Consider the following 20,052-nt stretch of genomic DNA (forward strand, 5'->3'; position numbering starts at 1 on the left):
AGTAGTGTTCTGTTTAGTGGTAGTGTTCTGTTTAGCAGTAGTGTTCTGTTTAGTGGTAGTGTTCTGTTTAGTGGTAGTGTTCTGTTTAGTGGTAGTGTTCTGTTTAGCAGGAGTGTTCTGTTCAGCAGTAGTGTTCTGTTTAGTGGTAGTGTTCTGTTTAGCAGTAGTGTTCTGTTTAGTGGTAGTGTTCTGTTTAGTGGTAGTGTTCTGTTCAGCAGTAGTGTTCTGTTTAGTGGTAGTGTTCTGTTTAGCAGTAGTGTTCTGTTTAGCAGTAGTGTTCTGTTTAGTGGTAGTGTTCTGTTTAGTGGTAGTGTTCTGTTTAGCGGTAGTGTTCTGTTTAGCAGTAGTGTTCTGTTCAGCAGTAGTGTTCTGTTTAGCGGTAGTGTTCTGTTTAGTGGTAGTGTTCTGTTTAGCAGTAGTGTTCTGTTTAGCAGTAGTGTTCTGTTTAGCAGTAGTGTTCTGTTTAGCAGTAGTGTTCTGTTTAGTGGTAGTGTTCTGTTTAGTGGTAGTGTTCTGTTTAGTGGTAGTGTTCTGTTTAGTGGTAGTGTTCTGTTTAGCAGTAGTGTTCTGTTTAGCGGTAGTGTTCTGTTTAGCGGTAGTGTTCTGTTTAGTGGTAGTGTTCTGTTCAGCAGTAGTGTTCTGTTTAGTGGTAGTGTTCTGTTTAGCAGTAGTGTTCTGTTTAGCAGTAGTGTTCTGTTTAGTGGTAGTGTTCTGTTTAGTGGTAGTGTTCTGTTTAGTGGTAGTGTTCTGTTTAGTGGTAGTGTTCTGTTTAGCAGTAGTGTTCTGTTTAGCAGTAGTGTTCTGTTTAGTGGTAGTGTTCTGTTTAGTGGTAGTGTTCTGTTTAGTGGTAGTGTTCTGTTTAGTGGTAGTGTTCTGTTTAGCGGTAGTGTTCTGTTTAGTGGTAGTGTTCTGTTTAGTGGTAGTGTTCTGTTTAGCAGTAGTGTTCTGTTTAGTGGTAGTGTTCTGTTTAGTGGTAGTGTTCTGTTTAGTGGTAGTGTTCTGTTTAGTGGTAGTGTTCTGTTTAGTGGTAGTGTTCTGTTTAGCAGTAGTGTTCTGTTCAGCAGTAGTGTTCTGTTCAGCGGTAGTGTTCTGTTTAGTGGTAGTGTTGTGTTTAGTGGTAGTGTTCTGTTTAGCGGTAGTGTTCTGTTTAGTGGTAGTGTTCTGTTTAGTGGTAGTGTTCTGTTTAGTGGTAGTGTTCTGTTCAGCAGTAGTGTTCTGTTTAGTGGTAGTGTTCTGTTTAGTGGTAGTGTTCTGTTTAGTGGTAGTGTTCTGTTTAGTGGTAGTGTTCTGTTCAGCAGTAGTGTTCTGTTTAGTGGTAGTGTTCTGTTTAGCGGTAGTGTTCTGTTTAGCGGTAGTGTTCTGTTTAGTGGTAGTGTTCTGTTTAGTGGTAGTGTTCTGTTTAGCGGTAGTGTTCTGTTTAGTGGTAGTGTTCTGTTTAGTGGTAGTGTTCTGTTTAGCGGTAGTGTTCTGTTTAGTGGTAGTGTTCTGTTTAGTGGTAGTGTTCTGTTTAGTGGTAGTGTTCTGTTTAGCAGTAGTGTTCTGTTTAGTGGTAGTGTTCTGTTCAGCAGTAGTGTTCTGTTTAGTGGTAGTGTTCTGTTTAGCGGTAGTGTTCTGTTTAGTGGTAGTGTTCTGTTTAGTGGTAGTGTTCTGTTTAGTGGTAGTGTTCTGTTCAGCAGTAGTGTTCTGTTTAGCAGTAGTGTTCTGTTTAGCAGTAGTGTTCTGTTTAGCGGTAGTGTTCTGTTTAGCGGTAGTGTTCTGTTTAGCGGTAGTGTTCTGTTTAGCGGTAGTGTTCTGTTTAGTGGTAGTGTTCTGTTTAGTGGTAGTGTTCTGTTTAGCGGTAGTGTTCTGTTTAGCGGTAGTGTTCTGTTTAGCAGTAGTGTTCTGTTTAGCAGTAGTGTTCTGTTTAGCAGTAGTGTTCTGTTTAGCAGTAGTGTTCTGTTTAGCAGTAGTGTTCTGTTTAGCGGTAGTGTTCTGTTTAGCGGTAGTGTTCTGTTTAGCGGTAGTGTTCTGTTTAGCGGTAGTGTTCTGTTTAGCGGTAGTGTTCTGTTTAGCGGTAGTGTTCTGTTTAGTGGTAGTGTTCTGTTTAGTGGTAGTGTTCTGTTTAGTGGTAGTGTTCTGTTTAGTGGTAGTGTTCTGTTTAGTGGTAGTGTTCTGTTTAGCGGTAGTGTTCTGTTTAGCAGTAGTGTTCTGTTTAGTGGTAGTGTTCTGTTTAGTGGTAGTGTTCTGTTTAGTGGTAGTGTTCTGTTTAGTGGTAGTGTTCTGTTTAGTGGTAGTGTTCTGTTTAGTGGTAGTGTTCTGTTCAGCAGTAGTGTTCTGTTTAGTGGTAGTGTTCTGTTTAGCGGTAGTGTTCTGTTTAGTGGTAGTGTTCTGTTTAGTGGTAGTGTTCTGTTTAGTGGTAGTGTTCTGTTCAGCAGTAGTGTTCTGTTTAGTGGTAGTGTTCTGTTTAGTGGTAGTGTTCTGTTTAGCGGTAGTGTTCTGTTTAGCAGTAGTGTTCTGTTTAGCGGTAGTGTTCTGTTTAGCAGTAGTGTTCTGTTTAGTGGTAGTGTTCTGTTTAGCAGTAGTGTTCTGTTCAGCAGTAGTGTTCTGTTCAGCAGTAGTGTTCTGTTTAGTGGTAGTGTTCTGTTCAGCAGTAGTGTTCTGTTTAGTGGTAGTGTTCTGTTCAGCAGTAGTGTTCTGTTTAGTGGTAGTGTTCTGTTCAGCAGTAGTGTTCTGTTTAGTGGTAGTGTTCTGTTTAGCAGTAGTGTTCTGTTTAGCGGTAGTGTTCTGTTTAGTGGTAGTGTTCTGTTTAGTGGTAGTGTTCTGTTTAGCGGTAGTGTTCTGTTTAGCAGTAGTGTTCTGTTCAGCAGTAGTGTTCTGTTTAGCGGTAGTGTTCTGTTTAGTGGTAGTGTTCTGTTTAGCAGTAGTGTTCTGTTTAGCAGTAGTGTTCTGTTTAGCGGTAGTGTTCTGTTTAGCGGTAGTGTTCTGTTTAGTGGTAGTGTTCTGTTCAGCAGTAGTGTTCTGTTTAGTGGTAGTGTTCTGTTTAGCAGTAGTGTTCTGTTTAGCAGTAGTGTTCTGTTTAGTGGTAGTGTTCTGTTTAGTGGTAGTGTTCTGTTTAGTGGTAGTGTTCTGTTTAGTGGTAGTGTTCTGTTTAGCGGTAGTGTTCTGTTTAGCAGTAGTGTTCTGTTTAGTGGTAGTGTTCTGTTTAGTGGTAGTGTTCTGTTTAGTGGTAGTGTTCTGTTTAGTGGTAGTGTTCTGTTTAGCGGTAGTGTTCTGTTTAGTGGTAGTGTTCTGTTTAGTGGTAGTGTTCTGTTTAGCAGTAGTGTTCTGTTTAGTGGTAGTGTTCTGTTTAGTGGTAGTGTTCTGTTTAGTGGTAGTGTTCTGTTTAGTGGTAGTGTTCTGTTTAGTGGTAGTGTTCTGTTTAGCAGTAGTGTTCTGTTCAGCAGTAGTGTTCTGTTCAGCGGTAGTGTTCTGTTTAGTGGTAGTGTTGTGTTTAGTGGTAGTGTTCTGTTTAGCGGTAGTGTTCTGTTTAGTGGTAGTGTTCTGTTTAGTGGTAGTGTTCTGTTTAGTGGTAGTGTTCTGTTCAGCAGTAGTGTTCTGTTTAGTGGTAGTGTTCTGTTTAGTGGTAGTGTTCTGTTTAGTGGTAGTGTTCTGTTTAGTGGTAGTGTTCTGTTCAGCAGTAGTGTTCTGTTTAGTGGTAGTGTTCTGTTTAGTGGTAGTGTTCTGTTTAGTGGTAGTGTTCTGTTTAGTGGTAGTGTTCTGTTTAGTGGTAGTGTTCTGTTTAGCGGTAGTGTTCTGTTTAGTGGTAGTGTTCTGTTTAGTGGTAGTGTTCTGTTTAGCGGTAGTGTTCTGTTTAGTGGTAGTGTTCTGTTTAGTGGTAGTGTTCTGTTTAGTGGTAGTGTTCTGTTTAGTGGTAGTGTTCTGTTTAGTGGTAGTGTTCTGTTTAGTGGTAGTGTTCTGTTCAGCGGTAGTGTTCTGTTTAGTGGTAGTGTTCTGTTTAGCGGTAGTGTTCTGTTTAGTGGTAGTGTTCTGTTTAGTGGTAGTGTTCTGTTTAGCGGTAGTGTTCTGTTTAGCGGTAGTGTTCTGTTTAGCGGTAGTGTTCTGTTCAGCAGTAGTGTTCTGTTTAGTGGTAGTGTTCTGTTTAGTGGTAGTGTTCTGTTTAGTGGTAGTGTTCTGTTTAGTGGTAGTGTTCTGTTCAGCAGTAGTGTTCTGTTTAGCAGTAGTGTTCTGTTTAGCAGTAGTGTTCTGTTTAGCAGTAGTGTTCTGTTTAGCAGTAGTGTTCTGTTTAGCGGTAGTGTTCTGTTTAGTGGTAGTGTTCTGTTTAGTGGTAGTGTTCTGTTTAGCAGTAGTGTTCTGTTTAGCAGTAGTGTTCTGTTTAGCAGTAGTGTTCTGTTTAGCGGTAGTGTTCTGTTTAGCGGTAGTGTTCTGTTTAGCGGTAGTGTTCTGTTTAGCAGTAGTGTTCTGTTTAGCAGTAGTGTTCTGTTTAGCAGTAGTGTTCTGTTTAGCAGTAGTGTTCTGTTTAGCAGTAGTGTTCTGTTTAGCAGTAGTGTTCTGTTTAGCAGTAGTGTTCTGTTTAGCAGTAGTGTTCTGTTTAGCGGTAGTGTTCTGTTTAGCGGTAGTGTTCTGTTTAGCAGTAGTGTTCTGTTTAGCGGTAGTGTTCTGTTTAGCGGTAGTGTTCTGTTTAGCGGTAGTGTTCTGTTTAGTGGTAGTGTTCTGTTTAGTGGTAGTGTTCTGTTTAGTGGTAGTGTTCTGTTTAGTGGTAGTGTTCTGTTTAGCGGTAGTGTTCTGTTTAGCAGTAGTGTTCTGTTTAGTGGTAGTGTTCTGTTTAGTGGTAGTGTTCTGTTTAGTGGTAGTGTTCTGTTTAGTGGTAGTGTTCTGTTTAGTGGTAGTGTTCTGTTTAGTGGTAGTGTTCTGTTTAGAGGTAGTATTCTGTTTAGCAGTAGTGTTCTGTTTAGCGGTAGTGTTCTGTTTAGCAGTAGTGTTCTGTTTAGCAGTAGTGTTCTGTTTAGTGGTAGTGTTCTGTTTAGCAGTAGTGTTCTGTTTAACAGTAGTGTTCTGTTTAGCAGTAGTGTTCTGTTTAGCAGTAGTGTTCTGTTTAGCAGTAGTGTTCTGTTTAGCGGTAGTGTTCTGTTTAGCAGTAGTGTTCTGTTTAGCAGTAGTGTTCTGTTTAGCAGTAGTGTTCTGTTTAGTGGTAGTGTTCTGTTTAGTGGTAGTGTTCTGTTTAGTGGTAGTGTTCTGTTTAGTGGTAGTGTTCTTTTCAGCAGTAGTGTTCTGTTTAGTGGTAGTGTTCTGTTTAGTGGTAGTGTTCTGTTTAGCAGTAGTGTTCTGTTTAGTGGTAGTGTTCTGTTCAGCAGTAGTGTTCTGTTTAGTGGTAGTGTTCTGTTTAGCAGTAGTGTTCTGTTTAGCAGTAGTGTTCTGTTTAGCAGTAGTGTTCTGTTTAGTGGTAGTGTTCTGTTTAGTGGTAGTGTTCTGTTCAGCAGTAGTGTTCTGTTTAGCAGTAGTGTTCTGTTTAGCAGTAGTGTTCTGTTTAGTGGTAGTGTTCTGTTCAGCAGTAGTGTTCTGTTTAGCAGTAGTGTTCTATTTAGTGGTAGTGTTCTGTTTAGTGGTAGTGTTCTGTTCAGCAGTAGTGTTCTGTTTAGTGGTAGTGTTCTGTTTAGTGGTAGTGTTCTGTTTAGCGGTAGTGTTCTGTTTAGTGGTAGTGTTCTGTTTAGCGGTAGTGTTCTGTTCAGCAGTAGTGTTCTGTTTAGTGGTAGTGTTCTGTTTAGCAGTAGTGTTCTGTTTAGCAGTAGTGTTCTGTTTAGCAGTAGTGTTCTGTTTAGCAGTAGTGTTCTGTTTAGCAGTAGTGTTCTGTTTAGCAGTAGTGTTCTGTTTAGCAGTAGTGTTCTGTTTAGCAGTAGTGTTCTGTTTAGCGGTAGTGTTCTGTTTAGCAGTAGTGTTCTGTTTAGCAGTAGTGTTCTGTTTAGCAGTAGTGTTCTGTTTAGCAGTAGTGTTCTGTTTAGTGGTAGTGTTCTGTTTAGTGGTAGTGTTCTGTTTAGTGGTAGTGTTCTGTTTAGCAGTAGTGTTCTGTTTAGCAGTAGTGTTCTGTTTAGCAGTAGTGTTCTGTTTAGCAGTAGTGTTCTGTTTAGTGGTAGTGTTCTGTTTAGTGGTAGTGTTCTGTTTAGTGGTAGTGTTCTGTTTAGCAGTAGTGTTCTGTTTAGCAGTAGTGTTCTATTTAGCAGTAGTGTTCTGTTTAGTGGTAGTGTTCTGTTCAGCAGTAGTGTTCTGTTTAGTGGTAGTGTTCTGTTTAGTGGTAGTGTTCTGTTTAGCAGTAGTGTTCTGTTTAGTGGTAGTGTTCTGTTCAGCAGTAGTGTTCTATTTAGCAGTAGTGTTCTGTTCAGCAGTAGTGTTCTATTTAGCAGTAGTGTTCTGTTCAGCAGTAGTGTTCTATTTAGCAGTAGTGTTCTGTTCAGCAGTAGTGTTCTATTTAGCAGTAGTGTTCTGTTTAGCAGTAGTGTTCTGTTTAGTGGTAGTGTTCTGTTCAGCAGTAGTGTTCTGTTTAGTGGTAGTGTTCTGTTTAGTGGTAGTGTTCTGTTTAGCAGTAGTGTTCTGTTTAGTGGTAGTGTTCTGTTTAGCGGTAGTGTTCTGTTCAGCAGTAGTGTTCTGTTTAGTGGTAGTGTTCTGTTTAGTGGTAGTGTTCTGTTTAGCAGTAGTGTTCTGTTTAGCAGTAGTGTTCTGTTTAGTGGTAGTGTTCTGTTCAGCAGTAGTGTTCTGTTTAGTGGTAGTGTTCTGTTTAGTGGTAGTGTTCTGTTTAGTGGTAGTGTTCTGTTTAGTGGTAGTGTTCTGTTTAGCAGTAGTGTTCTGTTTAGTGGTAGTGTTCTGTTTACCAGTAGTGTTCTGTTTAGCAGTAGTGTTCTGTTTAGCAGTAGTGTTCTGTTTAGCAGTAGTGTTCTATTTAGCAGTAGTGTTCTGTTTAGTGGTAGTGTTCTGTTTAGCAGTAGTGTTCTGTTTAGTGGTAGTGTTCTGTTCAGCAGTAGTGTTCTGTTTAGCAGTAGTGTTCTGTTTAGCAGTAGTGTTCTGTTTAGCAGTAGTGTTCTATTTAGCAGTAGTGTTCTGTTTAGTGGTAGTGTTCTGTTTAGCAGTAGTGTTCTGTTTAGTGGTAGTGTTCTGTTCAGCAGTAGTGTTCTGTTTAGCGGTAGTGTTCTGTTTAGCAGTAGTGTTCTGTTTAGCAGTAGTGTTCTGTTTAGTGGTAGTGTTCTGTTTAGCAGTAGTGTTCTGTTTAGTGGTAGTGTTCTGTTTAGTGGTAGTGTTCTGTTTAGTGGTAGTGTTCTGTTTAGTGGTAGTGTTCTGTTTAGTGGTAGTGTTCTGTTTAGTGGTAGTGTTCTGTTTAGTGGTAGTGTTCTGTTTAGTGGTAGTGTTCTGTTTAGTGGTAGTGTTCTGTTTAGCAGTAGTGTTCTGTTTAGCGGTAGTGTTCTGTTTAGTGGTAGTGTTCTGTTTAGTGGTAGTGTTCTGTTTAGTGGTAGTGTTCTGTTTAGTGGTAGTGTTCTGTTTAGTGGTAGTGTTCTGTTTAGTGGTAGTGTTCTGTTTAGTGGTAGTGTTCTGTTTAGTGGTAGTGTTCTGTTTAGTGGTAGTGTTCTGTTTAGTGGTAGTGTTCTGTTTAGTGGTAGTGTTCTGTTTAGTGGTAGTGTTCTGTTTAGCGGTAGTGTTCTGTTTAGCGGTAGTGTTCTGTTTAGTGGTAGTGTTCTGTTTAGTGGTAGTGTTCTGTTTAGCAGTAGTGTTCTGTTTAGTGGTAGTGTTCTGTTTAGCGGTAGTGTTCTGTTTAGCAGTAGTGTTCTGTTTACTGGTAGTGTTCTGTTTAGTGGTAGTGTTCTGTTTAGCAGTAGTGTTCTGTTTAGTGGTAGTGTTCTGTTTAGTGGTAGTGTTCTGTTTAGCAGTAGTGTTCTGTTTAGCAGTAGTGTTCTGTTTAGCAGTAGTGTTCTGTTTAGCAGTAGTGTTCTGTTTAGCAGTAGTGTTCTGTTTAGCAGTAGTGTTCTGTTTAGCGGTAGTGTTCTGTTTAGCGGTAGTGTTCTGTTTAGCAGTAGTGTTCTGTTTAGCAGTAGTGTTCTGTTTAGCGGTAGTGTTCTGTTTAGCGGTAGTGTTCTGTTTAGTGGTAGTGTTCTGTTTAGTGGTAGTGTTCTGTTTAGCAGTAGTGTTCTGTTTAGCAGTAGTGTTCTGTTTAGCAGTAGTGTTCTGTTTAGCAGTAGTGTTCTGTTTAGCAGTAGTGTTCTGTTTAGCGGTAGTGTTCTGTTTAGCAGTAGTGTTCTGTTTAGCAGTAGTGTTCTGTTTAGCAGTAGTGTTCTGTTTAGCAGTAGTGTTCTATTTAGTGGTAGTGTTCTGTTTAGTGGTAGTGTTCTGTTCAGCAGTAGTGTTCTGTTTAGTGGTAGTGTTCTGTTTAGTGGTAGTGTTCTGTTCAGCAGTAGTGTTCTGTTTAGTGGTAGTGTTCTGTTTAGCAGTAGTGTTCTGTTTAGCAGTAGTGTTCTGTTTAGCAGTAGTGTTCTGTTTAGCGGTAGTGTTCTGTTTAGTGGTAGTGTTCTGTTTAGCAGTAGTGTTCTGTTTAGCAGTAGTGTTCTGTTTAGCAGTAGTGTTCTATTTAGTGGTAGTGTTCTGTTTAGCAGTAGTGTTCTGTTTAGTGGTAGTGTTCTGTTTAGCAGTAGTGTTCTGTTTAGCAGTAGTGTTCTGTTTAGCAGTAGTGTTCTGTTTAGCAGTAGTGTTCTGTTTAGTGGTAGTGTTCTGTTTAGTGGTAGTGTTCTGTTTAGTGGTAGTGTTCTGTTTAGCAGTAGTGTTCTGTTTAGTGGTAGTGTTCTGTTCAGCAGTAGTGTTCTGTTTAGTGGTAGTGTTCTGTTTAGTGGTAGTGTTCTGTTCAGCAGTAGTGTTCTGTTTAGTGGTAGTGTTCTGTTTAGCAGTAGTGTTCTGTTTAGCAGTAGTGTTCTGTTTAGCAGTAGTGTTCTGTTTAGCAGTAGTGTTCTGTTTAGCGGTAGTGTTCTGTTTAGCAGTAGTGTTCTGTTTAGCAGTAGTGTTCTGTTTAGCAGTAGTGTTCTGTTTAGTGGTAGTGTTCTGTTTAGCAGTAGTGTTCTGTTTAGCAGTAGTGTTCTGTTTAGCAGTAGTGTTCTGTTTAGCAGTAGTGTTCTGTTTAGCAGTAGTGTTCTGTTTAGCGGTAGTGTTCTGTTTAGCAGTAGTGTTCTGTTTAGCAGTAGTGTTCTGTTTAGCAGTAGTGTTCTGTTTAGCAGTAGTGTTCTATTTAGTGGTAGTGTTCTGTTTAGTGGTAGTGTTCTGTTCAGCAGTAGTGTTCTGTTTAGTGGTAGTGTTCTGTTTAGTGGTAGTGTTCTGTTCAGCAGTAGTGTTCTGTTTAGCGGTAGTGTTCTGTTTAGCAGTAGTGTTCTGTTTAGCAGTAGTGTTCTGTTTAGCAGTAGTGTTCTGTTTAGCGGTAGTGTTCTGTTTAGCAGTAGTGTTCTGTTTAGCAGTAGTGTTCTGTTTAGCAGTAGTGTTCTGTTTAGCAGTAGTGTTCTGTTTAGCAGTAGTGTTCTGTTTAGCGGTAGTGTTCTGTTTAGCAGTAGTGTTCTGTTTAGCGGTAGTGTTCTGTTTAGTGGTAGTGTTCTGTTTAGCAGTAGTGTTCTGTTTAGCGGTAGTGTTCTGTTTAGCGGTAGTGTTCTGTTTAGTGGTAGTGTTCTGTTTAGTGGTAGTGTTCTGTTTAGTGGTAGTGTTCTGTTTAGCAGTAGTGTTCTGTTTAGCAGTAGTGTTCTGTTTAGTGGTAGTGTTCTGTTTAGTGGTAGTGTTCTGTTTAGCAGTAGTGTTCTGTTTAGCAGTAGTGTTCTGTTTAGCAGTAGTGTTCTGTTTAGCAGTAGTGTTCTATTTAGCAGTAGTGTTCTGTTTAGTGGTAGTGTTCTGTTTAGCAGTAGTGTTCTGTTTAGTGGTAGTGTTCTGTTCAGCAGTAGTGTTCTATTTAGCAGTAGTGTTCTGTTTAGCGGTAGTGTTCTGTTCAGCAGTAGTGTTCTGTTTAGTGGTAGTGTTCTGTTTAGTGGTAGTGTTCTGTTTAGCAGTAGTGTTCTGTTTAGCAGTAGTGTTCTGTTTAGCAGTAGTGTTCTGTTTAGCAGTAGTGTTCTGTTTAGCAGTAGTGTTCTATTTAGCAGTAGTGTTCTGTTTAGTGGTAGTGTTCTGTTTAGTGGTAGTGTTCTGTTCAGCAGTAGTGTTCTGTTTAGTGGTAGTGTTCTGTTTAGCAGTAGTGTTCTGTTTAGCAGTAGTGTTCTGTTTAGTGGTAGTGTTCTGTTTAGCAGTAGTGTTCTGTTTAGCGGTAGTGTTCTGTTTAGCAGTAGTGTTCTGTTTAGCAGTAGTGTTCTGTTTAGCAGTAGTGTTCTGTTTAGCAGTAGTGTTCTGTTTAGCAGTAGTGTTCTGTTTAGCGGTAGTGTTCTGTTTAGCAGTAGTGTTCTATTTAGCAGTAGTGTTCTGTTTAGTGGTAGTGTTCTGTTTAGCAGTAGTGTTCTATTTAGCAGTAGTGTTCTGTTTAGTGGTAGTGTTCTGTTTAGCAGTAGTGTTCTGTTTAGTGGTAGTGTTCTGTTCAGCAGTAGTGTTCTGTTTAGTGGTAGTGTTCTGTTTAGTGGTAGTGTTCTGTTTAGCAGTAGTGTTCTGTTTAGCAGTAGTGTTCTATTTAGCAGTAGTGTTCTGTTTAGCAGTAGTGTTCTATTTAGCAGTAGTGTTCTGTTTAGCAGTAGTGTTCTGTTTAGCAGTAGTGTTCTGTTTAGCAGTAGTGTTCTGTTTAGTGGTAGTGTTCTGTTTAGCAGTAGTGTTCTGTTTAGCGGTAGTGTTCTGTTTAGCAGTAGTGTTCTGTTTAGCAGTAGTGTTCTGTTTAGTGGTAGTGTTCTGTTTAGCAGTAGTGTTCTGTTTAGCGGTAGTGTTCTGTTTAGCAGTAGTGTTCTGTTTAGCAGTAGTGTTCTGTTTAGTGGTAGTGTTCTGTTTAGCGGTAGTGTTCTGTTTAGCAGTAGTGTTCTGTTTAGCAGTAGTGTTCTGTTTAGTGGTAGTGTTCTGTTTAGCAGTAGTGTTCTGTTTAGTGGTAGTGTTCTGTTTAGTGGTAGTGTTCTGTTTAGTGGTAGTGTTCTGTTTAGCAGTAGTGTTCTGTTTAGTGGTAGTGTTCTGTTTAGCAGTAGTGTTCTGTTCAGCAGTAGTGTTCTGTTTAGTGGTAGTGTTCTGTTTAGTGGTAGTGTTCTGTTTAGTGGTAGTGTTCTGTTTAGTGGTAGTGTTCTGTTTAGTGGTAGTGTTCTGTTTAGCAGTAGTGTTCTGTTTAGTGGTAGTGTTCTGTTTAGCAGTAGTGTTCTGTTTAGCAGTAGTGTTCTGTTTAGCAGTAGTGTTCTGTTTAGTGGTAGTGTTCTGTTTAGCAGTAGTGTTCTGTTTAGTGGTAGTGTTCTGTTTAGCAGTAGTGTTCTGTTTAGTGGTAGTGTTCTGTTTAGTGGTAGTGTTCTGTTTAGTGGTAGTGTTCTGTTTAGCAGTAGTGTTCTGTTTAGTGGTAGTGTTCTGTTTAGTGGTAGTGTTCTGTTCAGCAGTAGTGTTCTGTTTAGTGGTAGTGTTCTGTTTAGCAGTAGTGTTCTGTTTAGTGGTAGTGTTCTGTTTAGCAGTAGTGTTCTGTTTAGTGGTAGTGTTCTGTTTAGTGGTAGTGTTCTGTTTAGCGGTAGTGTTCTGTTTAGCAGTAGTGTTCTGTTTAGCAGTAGTGTTCTGTTTAGCAGTAGTGTTCTGTTTAGCGGTAGTGTTCTGTTTAGTGGTAGTGTTCTGTTTAGTGGTAGTGTTCTGTTCAGCAGTAGTGTTCTGTTTAGTGGTAGTGTTCTGTTTAGCAGTAGTGTTCTGTTTAGCAGTAGTGTTCTGTTTAGCAGTAGTGTTCTGTTTAGTGGTAGTGTTCTGTTTAGCAGTAGTGTTCTGTTTAGTGGTAGTGTTCTGTTTAGTGGTAGTGTTCTGTTTAGTGGTAGTGTTCTGTTTAGTGGTAGTGTTCTGTTTAGTGGTAGTGTTCTGTTTAGTGGTAGTGTTCTGTTTAGCAGTAGTGTTCTGTTTAGCAGTAGTTTTCTGTTTAGCAGTAGTGTTCTGTTTAGTGGTAGTGTTCTGTTTAGCAGTAGTGTTCTGTTTAGTGGTAGTGTTCTGTTCAGCAGTAGTGTTCTGTTTAGTGGTAGTGTTCTGTTTAGTGGTAGTGTTCTGTTTAGCGGTAGTGTTCTGTTTAGCAGTAGTGTTCTGTTTAGTGGTAGTGTTCTGTTTAGTGGTAGTGTTCTGTTTAGCGGTAGTGTTCTGTTCAGCAGTAGTGTTCTGTTTAGCAGTAGTGTTCTGTTTAGCAGTAGTGTTCTGTTTAGCAGTAGTGTTCTGTTTAGCGGTAGTGTTCTATTTAGTGGTAGTGTTCTGTTTAGTGGTAGTGTTCTGTTCAGCAGTAGTGTTCTGTTTAGCAGTAGTGTTCTGTTTAGTGGTAGTGTTCTGTTTAGTGGTAGTGTTCTGTTTAGCAGTAGTGTTCTGTTTAGCAGTAGTGTTCTGTTTAGCAGTAGTGTTCTGTTTAGCGGTAGTGTTCTGTTTAGCAGTAGTGTTCTGTTTAGCAGTAGTGTTCTGTTTAGTGGTAGTGTTCTGTTCAGCAGTAGTGTTCTGTTTAGTGGTAGTGTTCTGTTTAGTGGTAGTGTTCTGTTCAGCAGTAGTGTTCTGTTTAGTGGTAGTGTTCTGTTTAGTGGTAGTGTTCTGTTTAGCAGTAGTGTTCTGTTTAGCAGTAGTGTTCTATTTAGCAGTAGTGTTCTGTTTAGTGGTAGTGTTCTGTTTAGCAGTAGTGTTCTGTTTAGCAGTAGTGTTCTGTTTAGCAGTAGTGTTCTGTTTAGCAGTAGTGTTCTGTTTAGCAGTAGTGTTCTGTTTAGTGGTAGTGTTCTGTTTAGTGGTAGTGTTCTGTTTAGTGGTAGTGTTCTGTTTAGCAGTAGTGTTCTGTTTAGTGGTAGTGTTCTGTTTAGCAGTAGTGTTCTGTTCAGCAGTAGTGTTCTGTTTAGTGGTAGTGTTCTGTTTAGTGGTAGTGTTCTGTTTAGCAGTAGTGTTCTGTTTAGTGGTAGTGTTCTGTTTAGCAGTAGTGTTCTGTTTAGCAGTAGTGTTCTGTTTAGCAGTAGTGTTCTGTTTAGCAGTAGTGTTCTGTTTAGTGGTAGTGTTCTGTTTAGCAGTAGTGTTCTGTTTAGTGGTAGTGTTCTGTTTAGCGGTAGTGTTCTGTTTAGCGGTAGTGTTCTGTTTAGCAGTAGTGTTCTGTTTAGCAGTAGTGTTCTGTTTAGTGGTAGTGTTCTGTTTAGCAGTAGTGTTCTGTTTAGCAGTAGTGTTCTGTTTAGCAGTAGTGTTCTGTTTAGCAGTAGTGTTCTGTTTAGCAGTAGTGTTCTGTTTAGCAGTAGTGTTCTGTTTAGCAGTAGTGTTCTGTTTAGCAGTAGTGTTCTGTTTAGCAGTAGTGTTCTGTTTAGCAGTAGTGTTCTGTTTAGTGGTAGTGTTCTGTTTAGCAGTAGTGTTCTGTTTAGCAGTAGTGTTCTGTTTAGCGGTAGTGTTCTGTTTAGCAGTAGTGTTCTGTTTAGTGGTAGTGTTCTGTTTAGCAGTAGTGTTCTGTTTAGCAGTAGTGTTCTGTTCAGCAGTAGTGTTCTGTTTAGCAGTAGTGTTCTGTTTAGCAGTAGTGTTCTGTTTAGTGGTAGTGTTCTGTTTAGTGGTAGTGTTCTGTTTAGTGGTAGTGTTCTGTTTAGCAGTAGTGTTCTGTTTAGCAGTAGTGTTCTGTTTAGCAGTAGTGTTCTGTTTAGTGGTAGTGTTCTGTTTAGCAGTAGTGTTCTGTTTAGTGGTAGTGTTCTGTTTAGCAGTAGTGTTCTGTTTAGCAGTAGTGTTCTGTTTAGCAGTAGTGTTCTGTTTAGTGGTAGTGTTCTGTTCAGCAGTAGTGTTCTGTTTAGCAGTAGTGTTCTGTTTAGTGGTAGTGTTCTGTTTAGCAGTAGTGTTCTGTTTAGCAGTAGTGTTCTGTTCAGCAGTAGTGTTCTGTTTAGTGGTAGTGTTCTGTTTAGCAGTAGTGTTCTGTTTAGTGGTAGTGTTCTGTTCAGCAGTAGTGTTCTGTTTAGCAGTAGTGTTCTGTTTAGCAGTAGTGTTCTGTTTAGCGGTAGTGTTCTGTTTAGTGGTAGTGTTCTGTTTAGCAGTAGTGTTCTGTTTAGCAGTAGTGTTCTGTTTAGCAGTAGTGTTCTGTTTAGTGGTAGTGTTCTGTTTAGCGGTAGTGTTCTGTTTAGCAGTAGTGTTCTGTTTAGTGGTAGTGTTCTGTTTAGCGGTAGTGTTCTGTTTAGCAGTAGTGTTCTGTTTAGCGGTAGTGTTCTTTTTAGTGGTAGTGTTCTGTTTAGCAGTAGTGTTCTGTTTAGCGGTAGTGTTCTGTTTAGCAGTAGTGTTCTGTTTAGTGGTAGTGTTCTGTTTAGCAGTAGTGTTCTGTTTAGCGGTAGTGTTCTGTTTAGCAGTAGTGTTCTGTTTAGCAGTAGTGTTCTGTTTAGTGGTAGTGTTCTGTTTAGTGGTAGTGTTCTGTTTAGCAGTAGTGTTCTGTTTAGCAGTAGTGTTCTGTTTAGTGGTAGTGTTCTGTTTAGTGGTAGTGTTCTGTTTAGTGGTAGTGTTCTGTTTAGCAGTAGTGTTCTGTTTAGTGGTAGTGTTCTGTTTAGTGGTAGTGTTCTGTTTAGTGGTAGTGTTCTGTTTAGTGGTAGTGTTCTGTTTAGCAGTAGTGTTCTGTTTAGTGGTAGTGTTCTGTTTAGTGGTAGTGTTCTGTTTAGCAGTAGTGTTCTGTTTAGTGGTAGTGTTCTGTTTAGTGGTAGTGTTCTGTTTAGTGGTAGTGTTCTGTTTAGTGGTAGTGTTCTGTTTAGCGGTAGTGTTCTGTTTAGCAGTAGTGTTCTGTTTAGCGGTAGTGTTCTGTTTAGTGGTAGTGTTCTGTTTAGCAGTAGTGTTCTGTTTAGTGGTAGTGTTCTGTTTAGTGGTAGTGTTCTGTTTAGTGGTAGTGTTCTGTTTAGCAGTAGTGTTCTGTTTAGTGGTAGTGTTCTGTTTAGCAGTAGTATTCTGTTTAGCAGTAGTGTTCTGTTTAGTGGTAGTGTTCTGTTTAGCAGTAGTGTTCTGTTTAGTGGTAGTGTTCTGTTTAGTGGTAGTGTTCTGTTCAGCAGTAGTGTTCTGTTTAGTGGTAGTGTTCTGTTTAGCAGTAGTGTTCTGTTTAGTGGTAGTGTTCTGTTTAGTGGTAGTGTTCTGTTTAGTGGTAGTGTTCTGTTTAGCAGTAGTGTTCTGTTCAGCAGTAGTGTTCTGTTTAGCGGTAGTGTTCTGTTTAGTGGTAGTGTTCTGTTTAGCGGTAGTGTTCTGTTTAGCGGTAGTGTTCTGTTTAGCGGTAGTGTTCTGTTTAGCGGTAGTATTCTGTTTAGCGGTAGTGTTCTGTTTAGCAGTAGTGTTCTGTTTAGCGGTAGTGTTCTGTTTAGTGGTAGTGTTCTGTTTAGCAGTAGTGTTCTGTTTAGTGGTAGTGTTCTGTTTAGTGGTAGTGTTCTGTTTAGTGGTAGTGTTCTGTTTAGCAGTAGTATTCTGTTTAGCAGTAGTGTTCTGTTTAGTGGTAGTGTTCTATTTAGCAGTAGTGTGCTACTCAGACTTTAAATGAAAATATACCTTTATATCTCGTTGCTTTGACTGTCTCAAAAATTGTTTTCTTACAGGACTATGAAAATGGCTATGTTTTATCTGTTCAAAAGATGGGCCAGACAGCATGTTTGTCAGTGACAATAACTTTCAGAATGAAGCAGCTTAAATAATGGAAAAAAAGTGAATTAGTTAAAATGTATAGTAAGTTCGATGAAGAGTCTTATTCAATCAATATCTCATGAAACAGATCACAATAATGTCCATGCAAACAAAAATAAAATAAACAATATTTGTTTCTTACTACTCCATAAATGATTGCTGTCCTTTACTCTATAAATAAAACAACGACAAAATAAAAATTGTACAAAGGCAAAGAGAAGAAATGGAGGGATGGAGACAGTAAAGGAAAAGAGAAAGAGAGAGCCACGTTTTTCACCACGTGGTTTAGTCGGTAGTGTAATACGATACCTAAGTTGACCGTGAGCTTGACCCGGCCCCCGTCCAGCTCTAGACGCAGCGTGTCGGCCGAGTCTCGCGAGGTAGTGGCCATGAGAAGGCCGTAGGCCCGCTGGGACATGAAACGCAGAGACACGTCCTCTGCCTCCGTGTGCATCACCTGGGGCATCACCACCTTCATGTACATGCTGCCGTCATAACTCAAGATCGACGCCTCTGTCATGGGGGAGAGCAAGGGGGAGGGGGGGACAGAATGAGAGAGAGAGACAGAGAGAGAGACAGAGAGAGAGACAGAGAGAGAGACAGAGAGAGAGACAGAGAGAGAGACAGAGAGAGAGACAGAGAGAGAGACAGAGAGAGAGACAGAGAGACAGAGAGACAGAGAGACAGACAGACAGACAGACAGACAGACAGACAGACAGACAGACAGACAGACAGACAGACAGAGAGGATATAAATGTGTTAGACACAACATCTACTGTCACACATCTTGTTTAGGTTGAGAAATCCACAACATAACAACATGACATTGTCACGTGCACGCTCACATACAGACACACGCTCCCCATGCTTTTCCCCATTGCAAGTTTCCCATCATCACTCTCTTCAGGAGAGACTCATTCAATGTACTGTTTTCTCTTTCACAGTACATCTGTCTTCAGCATGCTGTGATCTCCCTGATAGCACCTTCAACTGGACTCATTTGCACACAGATGATGGCTTAGGTACAAGTAATGGGCTTAAGACGGAACACACAAACACCCACGCTATTATACCTCCCCAGCTCCTCCGATACCTGTCTCCACACCGTAGAGATGAGAGTGGGGCAGCGCTGCATGGAAACGCAGTAAATGGGCCGTGAAACAGCTGCTCTTGCAGAGACGGCTTTACAGAGGAAAACAAGGAGACACACTGTACTACCCTACATCTACTGATGTCCCCACTTCTCTCTCTCTCACCCCTCTTTCTTTCTTTCTCTCTCTCTCTCTGTCTCTGTCTCAATTCAATTCAAGGGGCTTATTGGCATGAGAAACATATGTTAACATTGCCAAAGGAAGTGAAGTAGATAATCTCTCTCTTCCTCTCTTGCTCTCTCTCTCTCCCTCTTTCTATCAATCACTTCCTGGCATCCAGCCAATAGACACAAACACTCCTTTAGTCCTCAGGTGTAAAAACTCCACCCGGGAATCACACACACACACACACCCTCCCTCAACGCAGGGGCAAAGCAACTGCTGACAAACTCTACAATTACATCCCGATCAATATTTTATTATGTACCATGAGCTGCTCTTCCCAAAGCTACATTTATACCCATCATACCAAATGCAATAGGATAGAGGAGAGACGAGTGAGGAGACACCTCAAGGTACAATGAAGACAGAACCAGGGAGAGAGCGAGAGAGAGGGAGAAGAGCAAGAAAAGGGGGGGGAGTAGAGAGAGAAAGAGGGGGAGGGGGAAGAGAGATGGGAAGAGGGGGGTGGAATATTGAGGTAAAGGTAGAGAGATGGAGAGAGAAGGAAAGAGGTAAGGTGCAAGAGTTTGTTGGGAGAGAGTGAAAAGGGGAAAGTGATAGAGCAAGACAATATAAGAGAGAGAGAGATAGAGAGATATTAAAATAGAGAGATATAAAAATAGAGAGATATAAAGAGAGATATATTAAAATAGAGAGAGATATAAAGAGAGAGAGACATTAAAATAGAGGGAGATATAAAGAGAGAAAGAGAGAGAGATATATATTAAAATAGAGAGAGAGAGAAAGAGAGAGAGAGATGTATTAAAATAGAGAGAGATATAAAGAGAGAGAGAAATTAAAATAGAGGGACATATAAAGAGAGAGAGACATTAAAATAGAGGGAGATATAAAGAGAGAAAGAGAGAGAGAGAGATAAAGAGCCAAAATAGAGTTGAAACAGAGAGATGAAACACCTCCTGATATCATGTCTCTGGTTGAGTGTGAAGAGAGATCAGAGAGGTTTAATAGCCCAGTAAGAGACTGCCAGATTGATACTAACTGACAGAGCTACAGAGCCCTGAGGGACAGACAGACAGGCACGTCACTGTGAAGTGTTCACATGATAGACAGAGTGGCAGGTTGTCTTCCACAGGAAAAAAACACCAGCTATTCTGGCATTATGTGGCTGAGCAATGAGGAGAAGGACATCTTTGTTCACTGTGTATTTCCGTTTGCTGATTTTACATTTTTGACATAAATCCTGGAACAAAAAAATCTATAATTAAATGACACATTTCATTCCAGATGTATAGCAAAGGGTATAGATTGAGTGCAGTCTCAGGCTTGACTCTTCTCTCTGTGCCGGACCAGGTTTCATTTATCTGTATTGATTTAGTTGTTAGTTTTACTGCTTGAGGGTTATTATTATTGCTTGGGTAACCTTATCTACTACTATAAATGTATATTTTGCGGTGCGCACTGCACAGAACACCAGAAGATGTGCTACTGCGAATCATTTCACTGTTCTATTGTTTGTTTATGTGTCAATCCAACTGGCTATTTGACTCGAAAAAATACTTATTTAATTAATTCATTCATTCACAATAGTCTGAGATTAGTTCCTTCACCTCAATCTTTCACTTTTCACAACTGGGCCAGTATTCAGATGCTGTATGTATGCTATCTTCAAAACTCTTAGGATCAGCTGTGCCTTTTAATTCATAATTATTAAGAGGAAGCGCCTGATCCGAGAATAGCACTCCTGCTCTGAGAAACTTTGTGAAAAGAGGCCTTGGTCTTGGTTTAACATTTGTTTGATATGAAGGAAAGGATGCAGAGAGGACGTGATGGGAGAGTATGGATACTGTCAATCTTTCTACTTCAATTTCTACTCCATCTAATGTAGGCGCGCATGACTGTAAGTCACGTTGGATAAAATATGGACTGGCGTTTCTCTTTGCTTATTTGAGCTGTTCTTGCCATAATATGGACTTGGTCTTTTATACCAAATAGGGCTATTTTCATTATACCAACCCTACCACGTCACAGCACAACTGATTGGTTCAAAAGCATTAAGAAGGAAATAAATTCCACAAATGAACTTTTAACAAGGCACACCTGTTAATTGAAATGGATTCCAGGTGACTACCTCATGAAGCTGGTTGAGAGAATGCCAAGAGTGTGCAAAGCTGTCATCAAGCCAAAGGCTGGCTACTGTGAAGGATCTCAATTCTCAATCTAAAATATACAATATATTTTAACACTTTTTAGCTTACTAAATGGATTCCATAAGTGTTATTTCATAGTTTTTATGTCTTCAATATTATTCCACAATGTAGATAAGAGTAAAAATAAAGAAAAACCTTTAAATGAGTAGCTGCGTCCAAACGTTTGACTGGTACTGTACAGTATAGACATATCATTTGTTGTTATTCTGTTCTTTTCTGTTCATATTATATCTCTAACATTATAGACCTGTTACATTAACCAAGGACACTCTCCGATGTTTATACATTATTAACACAGAGCTTATCCAATCCTGTGGCTCACTGAAAGTGGTAATTAAAGCTAGTAATGAGGTTACAAAGCCACCTTGCCACCAGAGATTTGGCCAATTGAATCAACAAAGAGATTTAACACAAGAGTCTAAACCCTGTTTAAGCTGGAGCGGGGAGTGGGGGGTTCTACTAAGCTATATGGAATTGTTTTAAGAAGGTCATACCAAGGATCATTTAGCTATTTGATTTTGAATTTTAAAATCCCTTGAAGTATAAATATAAAAATAAATACATTTGATGAACAATTTTATTTGGCATTAGTTCTATTCGCCCATACACAAGCATTTAATAACAGATTCACTACATGGAACCGATAGTCCCCAATAAATCATCGTAGGCAAGTGTGTTCTGATGTGTCTGTCCTATATCTTAGAGATATAAAAACGATGAGGAAATTATATTAATATATATTTTTTTACATGTATTTAACCACTTATTTTTGTCACAAAACACTCTCCGTACACTGTGCAATTGGAAAGTATTCAGACCCCTTGACTCGTTCC

At 39.9% G+C, this 20,052-nt stretch overlaps 1 protein-coding gene across 1 annotated transcript in view; it reads right to left on the bottom strand.

Moving 5' to 3' along the window:
* LOC129813206 (neurexin-3a-like) overlaps nucleotides 1-20,052 on the bottom strand; it is a 789,442-nt gene that overhangs the window by 525,295 nt on the left and 244,095 nt on the right. Inside the window, exon 11 of the mRNA XM_055865477.1 lies at nucleotides 16,048-16,251. Within this exon, the coding sequence (XP_055721452.1) occupies nucleotides 16,048-16,251 (204 nt within the window). The remainder of the gene's footprint in view (nucleotides 1-16,047; nucleotides 16,252-20,052) is intronic.

Source organism: Salvelinus fontinalis, chromosome 16, assembly GCF_029448725.1.
Source record: "Salvelinus fontinalis isolate EN_2023a chromosome 16, ASM2944872v1, whole genome shotgun sequence".
In the NCBI taxonomy this organism is placed as follows: Eukaryota; Metazoa; Chordata; class Actinopteri; order Salmoniformes; family Salmonidae; genus Salvelinus; species Salvelinus fontinalis.